This window comes from Miscanthus floridulus, chromosome 1 (genome assembly GCF_019320115.1).
Source record: "Miscanthus floridulus cultivar M001 chromosome 1, ASM1932011v1, whole genome shotgun sequence".
NCBI classification, from domain to species: domain Eukaryota; kingdom Viridiplantae; phylum Streptophyta; class Magnoliopsida; order Poales; family Poaceae; genus Miscanthus; species Miscanthus floridulus.
The window spans coordinates 196599332-196608165 of NC_089580.1; the positions used below are offsets into that span (position 1 = coordinate 196599332).

The window sequence follows — 8834 nt, forward strand, 5'->3', positions numbered from 1 at the left end:
AGATCATGCCCTTCAATACTATCCAAAAGGCCACTGTCTTCTCTCTCGGGCATTAGAGGTGCTGTCAAATTATTAGTTTCTTCACCATTCTGCATGGGTAGGTAGTCCTCATTCTCTTCAGGGACCAACTGGACCATATCATTCTTCCTAAATTTCTTCATTATATGCTTTATCCAAGGGATTGGTGCCAACAGATCAAAAGATATTCCCAGAAAGGTACATGTGATCAGGAACGCCAGGGAAGAAAGTGATGATCTTGACAAAAAGGATGGGCTCAAATAGCGTTCAATCTGCTTGCAGTCTGGACCATCCAAGTAGCACCGCCCCATGCTAAGTATCCAACTTTCAAGTGATGATTCCACCAGAGCACGCAATAGGATGAGATTGACAAGGAAGAAGCAAACCATCTTCAGCAATACAGCCCTCTGCTCCCCTGACACCGTTAGATGGCACTCAAACTTGGAGAAGTATGACAACACCGATGGGATGATGATATACATGCTCACAAAGATGAGAACATTGGGAAGAAACTGAAAGATTATGGTCCAGAACCAGCTTGAACCTTCAAGCCAGACAAGCCATGATTTGGCATGATCCATAGCCTCCACATTGATGATCCGTGCCGCGTTTTGCATCCCGCTGATGATTGCCAAGGGTGAACTGAAGAACAAGAGCATCAAAATTAGGCAGGTGTTGACTGCAATCCTCCTCAGCCGCGAAGATATCTTGCTAAGACCTAGATGATTCCAGTAGATATCTGATGCAGGTGGTGCTCTCTCCACTTTCCATCGACTTCTCTCGAGCTGGAGCTCCATCACTGGGAAAAACCTGCCAATTGGGGTCTTCTTCCTCTCCATTTTGAAATCCCTTACAGCCTTGTTTGCGGTGTAGACATCCTTAAACACCACAAAGGCTACACCAGCGCCAGGGGCGCGCCCTTCCTTATAATCAGATAGCCTGCTTGCGAGCACAAGTTTCTTAGTCTGCAACTTCCTCAATCTCTCTTCGTCAGTGAACCCTAGCCTCTCCCATGCCATTGCCCACAGCTCTTTGCATCTTCGCACAAACCAATGCTCCTCTGACTGAACTGCTTCGCCGTCGTCATGCACAATGTCATCAAATAGGTCACGGGCGCCCAACCTTGCCTCCAGCCAAGAGATCTTGTTGCGGACCTTCCCCAATTGCTCGACAAGATACTCCAGCGTGAAGAGATCAAATGGCACGATGACACGGTAAACCTTGCCAGGGTACTTGTGGTCGAAGTAGTCCTTGAGCGGGGTCTGGTCCGCGGCCAGCGCCTTGGGGATGCCCTGGATCATTATGGTGAAGACGGCGACGGAGCTGGAGTTGGGGTCGCTGGGGTTGCCGTTGCCGTCGCGGAAGCGCGTGATGCGTAGCGCGTCCTCCATGCGAGAGATGCCGAGGTGGGCGATGGCGACGACGGCGGCGGTGAGGAGGAGGTGGAACCAGAGGAGCGGGGACGACTTGGGGATGTGCGAGATGGTCGTGGCGGCGAACTGATCGACGACGGTGGCGTCCCCCGCGAGGAGGTTGAGCGGGAGCGCCCCGGCGACGGCGGCGGCGGCGACGGCTGCGAGGATGAGGAAGGAGGCGCGCTCGAAGAGGAGGAACTGGGCGGCGTCGGCGCCGCAGTGGAGCGCGATCTGCGCCGCGGTGGCGTGGTAGACGGCGAGGAGCTTGGCGGCGAGCGCGGAGGGCCCCGGGATGCGGCGGTGGTCGAAGCGGAGCTTGACGAGGAGGAACAGGAGGACGCAGGAGGCGGCCCCCACGGCGGAGATGTTGATGAGGTACTGGATGCTGCCGTACCACGCCTCCGGGTCCCCGCCGCCGCCGGCGTCCGGCGGCTGCGCGGCCGGGCCCATCGAGGGCGACGCGGGGAGGGGGGAGGCGAACCCTAGATTCCGGGGGAGCAGGAGCCCGGCCGCGAAATATTCCGTTCGCCGATGAGGTGCCTTGCCGCGGATCGTGGTCCTGGTCGTGTGGGTCGCGTGGGGCGCGCGGCACGGGCAACCGATCGGGGATTCGGGGGTGCGGCTGCCTAGATCAGGGGAGGGGGACCGTGAACGAGCCGTGTCGCCATGCGCTGCCCGTAGAGGTGCGTGACGCTGAAGGCGGGGACGCGGAGGTGGAGAAGAAGTAATTTTTCGAGCATCTGCGGTACCGTATTAGCGAATACCTCGTGCCGTCGTGCGTGGTTAAGGAACCTCCGTAACTTGGTGGAACGTGATTTGGACTTATATTTCGTTTATTATTATCCAGTCAGAACGAGTTTGATAATTAAGTTTCTTTTTTTATAAGTTTCACGGTTGTTACTTTGCTTATGTTTTGCAGCAAATCTCGATAAGTCATACCAAACTTGTAAGCTGCGTAATAACAAACCTGTATCTCCAATAGCCTAAATCATTATTTAGAGAGTCATTTGTATAAAAATCGATTTCTATATCTTTTCATTCTCCAACAGTTTTTCTATATCTCGTATGCAGTCTAGAGAGTCATTCTCGTCTTCTATTTTTAGCTAGCGAGAAATCCGAAATAGAAGATGACTATATTTGAATAACCATCTGGAGAAGCTGTTGGAGGGTAGTTTTTTACCAAAATCTCTATTATAACATTTAGAAACGATTTAGATAGCCTCTTGGAGTTGCTTAATAACTTCTTGCTTAGAGTATCTCCACGTGTTTCCTAAACTGATAAACTTAGCAGGTTAATAGAAGAATAGCGATCTTAAATACTTCTCCAACCATCTTCTATGATTGCTTCCTAAATGATTTTGCATGAACTCTAAATTATTTCTTACCAATCAAGTATTTTTAATAGTTTCTTTTTATCTCTTATTGCTTTCTCACGTGAAACTCTTTATTTCTTAATTCACTCATGCGTCCAATGTACTCTAATCTCTTGAGAAAAACGTCCGACAGGGAGTGGATACAGCTTGACTATAGAAACTTACGGGATGGAGATGGTATTTAACGACTTTTTATTTTTAAAGAGCTCTTTTACCAAACCGTTAGATCCATGTTTCTGAAAAATCAAAATAGAAAGTTATTTTACAAAACTCATGGAGATGCTAGTCTCTAGAAATTTGGTATAGTTTACTTGCTAAACTAATCAATCTAGCAAGTTAACCGAAGAAATAGTACTTAAATTTTGTTCTCTCCAATAGTCTCCTATAATAACTTCCTAAACGATTTTGCATCGATAACCCAAACTATTTCTAACCAATGAAATTTTTTAATAGTTTTTTTTGTTTCTCACCGCTTTCTCGTTGGGTACCTTTTTAACGAGTTAAAGAGAATATTTGGCACTTTTTATATTTTTAATAAGCTTTTTTGCCAGATTATTAAAGACATTTTTACGTTACTAGATACTAGTACATAGTTCTTTTTCTTTACACTTAGATATACAATATATCTAAATATACAGTGAAAGTAATGTATCTATAAATGGTAATTTTCCTATGTGGGCGTATGGCCTGTTTCCTTCCCGTCGGACGCTTTTTTAATTGGTAATTCTCCTACACAAGCGTCCGCCCTGCTTCCTCCCCGCCGGACGCTTTTTTTAATTGGACCATAACCCATACAACCTATCAACGACCCAACAATCTCCACTAACACATGCTTCTCTCCCACACCGCCGCTCCTCTCTCCTAACGAGGCTGCTCGTATCCGCTCGTCCAGAAGGCTCCAGTCACCTCAGCGACCTTAACCACCGCGTCATCCGACCTGCATGTCTGACTCCACCACGCCGCTCGCCCGCCGCTCACCTTCTCTAGCACGGGGTCGCTCGCCACGGGTAGCGCTACCGCCTCTACCGCGGGGGCACTGAAAGGTCCTAATGGCTAGACGGGGTGAATAGCCTATCAAAAATTTCTACAACAACACTTAGCAAACTGATTAGATAATTATAAGACGAAGCGAATGTTGCGCTAGCCTACTAAAATACAAGCCATCTACCACAATTCTAGTTTCTATAGTCTCTATGCACACACAAAGGTTATGTCACTACACTAAGTTAGTGAGCTCTCAAATACTAACTAAAGAGCTTCACTAACCACTAGATTCGACACAAGCTAGCTCTCAAAACTAATTACACTAAAGAGCGTAGCAAACACTAGAAATATAAATACAAGAGAGAGAATATAATATTTATACCACCGTGTTGAGAAATGAGCCAATCACAAGATGGAGCCAATCAATCACAATGAATACCAAGAAATCCTCGGGACAAGATGACACCAAATTTTTTTACCGAGGTTCACTTGCTTGCCGGTAAGCTAGTCCTCATTGTGGCGATTCACTCACTTGGAGGTTCACGCGCTAATAGGCATCACAAGCCTAACCCGCAACTGGGTGCCGCACAACCAACACAAGATGAGGATCACACAAGCCACGAGCAATCCACTAGAGTACCTTTTGGCTCTTCGCTGGGGAAAGGTCAAGAACCCCTCACAATCACCACAATCGGAGCCGAAGACAAGCACCTTTCTTCGCTCGATGATCCTCGCTGCACCAAGCCATCTAGGTGGTGGCAACCACCAAGAGTAACAAGCGAATCCCACAGCGAAATATGAACACCAAGTGCCTCTAGATGCAATCACTCAAGCAATACACTTGGATTTACTCCCAATCTCACAAAGATGATAAATCAATGATGGAGATGAGTGGGAGGGCTTTGGCTAAGCTCACAAGGTTGCTATATCAATGCAAATGGCCAAGAGGGTGAGCTTAAGCCGGCTATGGGGCTTAAATAGGAGCCCCACAAAATAGAGCCGTTGCCTCTCCACAGGCAGCCTGCCTCGCGCTGACCGGATGCGCCGATCAGAATGATCGGACGCAACTGGTCCAGCGTCTGGTCGTGGGATCTTCGCCACGTGTCCCACCTTCAAATGAGTGCCATCCGATTTCAACGGTCGACTATTTGTCGCGCTAGTGCATAAGTGGCGACCGGACGCAGCCAGCCACCTCCTGACGCTCCCGCGCCACGTTAGGTCAACACAACCCCGTGCACCACCAACAAGCGACCGGAGGCGCCGATCAACTCCAGTGCCCGCGCGTCTGGTCACTTCCAAAGAGGTTCCAGAGCACCCAAAATGCGACCGAACGTGTCTGCTTCCCCTTGATCGGACGCACCACTACGTCAGGTCTTCACCGCGCACGCAAAGTCACCCACGTCAACGTACGTCAGCATGCCCGGACGCACCCTCGTCGAGTCCGGTCACCAACACTGTGCAGCGTTCGGTCATTCACCGAGATCGAGACCTTCACTGCTATAAATGACTGTACGCACCTCTCCGAGTCCGGTCACTCCGAAACTAGAGTCCAGTCAGTGAAAAAACAGTGCCACCACTTTACCAACTTTGCCACCATTGATCAAATGTGCCAACCACCAAGTGTGTCACCTTATGCACGTGTGTTAGCATATTTTCACAAATATTTTCAAGGGTGTTAGCACTCCACTAGATCTAAAAGCATATGCAATGACCTAGAACATCTAGTAGCACTTTAATAACCACATTTCGATACGAGTTTCACTCATCTTAATAGTATGGCTATCGATCCTAAATATTAACACACTCACTAAGTGTCTCGGTCACCAAAACAAAATGGCCCTATGGATTTCATCTTTGCCTTAAGCTTTTTGTTTTTCTCTTTCTCCTTTTCCAAGCCAAGCACTTGATTACCATGGCCATCACCACCATCAATCATGATCGTCATTTGCTCCACCACTTGGAATAGTGCTACATATCTTATGATCACTTAGATAAACTAGGTTAGCACATAGGGTTTCATCAATTCACCAAAACCAAACTAGAGCCTTCAATCTCCTCATTTTTGGTAATTGGTGGCAACCCTTTCACAAATATATGAATTAAAATTCAATTGAATCCATGTTGCTTGCCCAAGCATATTTACCATGTGTAAAAGGATATGGATAAGTTTCATGAACCCCAATTGGTAGCAATTACTCCCCCTACACATATGCTAAGAGTTTGGATTGAAACATGCACATATGCTTAGATTTGAGTTGTGGAAGAGTAATGTCTACCAAATGATGCTAAGGTATAAGAGATAGACCTTTAAAGCATGATACCAATCGGAGTGCACCAAATATATCATCCTTAGCACCATTGTTAGTTAGATACCACTTGCAAAGGCAAGAACTAGATACCTCGTAAGATCATCATTAGAAGCAAGGTTCTAGCACCACTTGTGAAAACAAAACATGGCATATCTAACTACCACCTATGCATGCTAGTTTTTCATTTCATCATTCAAACTTATAACTAGCATACACCACATAAGCATGGAATTTTAATTTAAAAACTTATGTCATGCAAGCAAACGTATAAAATGCACATTCAAATGCATCAAACAAGTTTATGAGCTTGCTCCCCCTACTTGTGTGCTCAAAATTTTGTGTGCTCAAAATTTTAATTGATCACTTTCCTTTGTCATATCTCTCTTCCTATGTCAAAGTTCTCTCCCTTTGTCATTCAACCTTATCTTTGTGCAATTTCTCCCCCTTTGTCATCGATGACCACAAAGGTTCAATTTTAGATAGGTTAAGATTATCAATGTCAATCAATGGGGCGAGGATTATTTTTCCAAATTTGGTTCAATATAGAGCACTTGCCTAAGATATTTAACTCGGTTTGATCCAAGGACAAGCTTCTTCATACCTCATTTCAAGGGTTATCTTGTACCATGTTGAGTTAAACACTTATAGCTTATTTTCTAGATAAAACACTAGATTCACAAGCCCACAAACATGTCATATGCTACCACTAGATCAAGTCAAGCATAGAAGCAATAGTGGTACCATACAAGCATTAAATTCATTTGATTTTCATGAATGAGCCTATAGGACATGAGGAATGACTAGATGCACTAAACAAGTCCTTAGCAAAGGATGTATGCCATGCCAATCAACTTTTACCTTAGATTGCTCGAAGGAGAGGCATGTCATGTAAGTGGAGGTGCATCGACACATATTTGAGAAATCTAATATGTTCAACTCATTTCTTAGCTTGCAAAACCTTTTCTCGTCCAATGGCTTGGTGAATATATCGGCAAGTTGATCTTTGGTGCCCACACTTTCAATGCAAATATCCCTTTTTTGTTGATGATCTCTAATGAAATGATGGCAGACATCAATGTGCTTTGTTCTTGCATGTTGAACTAGATTATTGGTTAGCTTGATTGCACTCTCATTGTCGCATAGCAATGGCACTTTTTTAAACTTGATTCCAAAGTCATTCAAGGTGGCCTTCATCCAAAGAATTTGTGCACAACAACTACTAGCAGATATATATTCGGCTTCGACGGTTGATAATGCAACACTATTTTGGTTTTTTGATAACCATGAAACAAGTAATCTTCCTAATAGTTGACAAGTGCCTGAGGTGCTCTTTCTTTCAACCTTGCATCCCGTATAGTCAGAGTCCAAATATCCAATAAGTTCAAACTTTGCTCCTTTGGGATACCACAAACTAACATTTTATGTATGCTTCAAGTACCTTAATATTCTTTTTATAGCCTTCAAGTGATTTTCTCTTGGTGAGGCTTGGAATCTTACACACATGCACACACACTAAACATGACATTCGGCCTTGATGCGGTCATATAGAGTAGGCTTCCAATCATAGACCGATACAACCTTTGATCCACTATGTTGCCACTTGCATCACTATCTAAATTTCCATTTGTTCCCATTGGTGTACGAATTGCTTTGCTCTCATTCATGCCAAACTTCTTGAGCATGTCTTTGATGTACTTGCCTTGACTCACAAATATATCATTCTTCAAATGCTTGATTTGAAGACCAAGGAAGTAACTAAACTCTCTAATTATGGACATCTCAAACTCATTAGCCATCATCTTCTCAAACTCTTCACAAAAGTCTTGATTGGTTGATCCAAATATGATATCATCAACATAGATTTGCAGTACAAATAAGTCCTTACCAATCTTTTTGGTGAAAAGAGTGGTGTCAACCTTGCCCATCATGAACCCTTTAGAGAGTAGGAAGTCCATCAACCTCTCATGCCATGCTCTAGGTGCTTGCTTCAAGCCATACAATACCTTTTTCAACTTGTATACATGGTCGGACTTCTTGTCATCTTCAAAACTAAGAAGTTGCTCAACATATACTTCTTCATTGATGTAGCCATTGAGAAATATACTCTTGACATCCATTTGATAGAGCTTAATGTTGTGGGCACAAGCATAGGCTAGCATGATTCTAATTGCTTCTAATCTAGCAACCGGGGCATATGTTTCTCTAAAGTTAAGATCTTCAACTTGGATGTAACCTTGTGCTACCAATCTTGCTTTGTTCCTTACTACTAGATCCATTTGGTTCTAATCATATTGTGTCCCTTTGGTCTCTTCACTAATTCCCATACTTTATTTCTAGTGAAGTTATTCAATTCTTCATGCATAACATTCACCCAATCAACATCCTTCAATACTTCATCTATCTTCTTTGGTTCAAAGGATGGCACAAATGAGAAATTCTCATGAAATGAAGCCAATCTTGATCTAGTTTGCACACCTCTAGAAATATCTCCAATTATAATGTCCAATAGATGATCTCTTGCTATATTAGTTGGTTGGAGTATTGGAATATTGTTGCTTGCACTTGCTTGCTCATTTGATTGAGATGATGTACTAGCCACTTGTTGATCTTGCACATTGTCATGAGAGCCACTTGTACTTGCTTGATTAGTGTCAACTTGAACATTTGAGAGCTCTTGCACTTGATCATCTTCTTCATCATTCACTTGCCTAGGCCTCAATTCACCAACATCCATA

The 8834-nt window shown here is 44.4% G+C and overlaps 1 protein-coding gene across 1 annotated transcript; it reads right to left on the reverse strand.

Moving 5' to 3' along the window:
• Positions 1-2: 2 nt before the first annotated feature.
• On the reverse strand, positions 3-2163 carry LOC136469689 (CSC1-like protein At4g35870; the record flags this gene model as incomplete). The annotated part of the gene is made up of 1 exon (XM_066467785.1): positions 3-2163. A coding segment is annotated over exon 1 (1881 nt), but the record flags the coding sequence as incomplete, so codon positions are not given.
• Positions 2164-8834: the final 6671 nt, after the last annotated feature.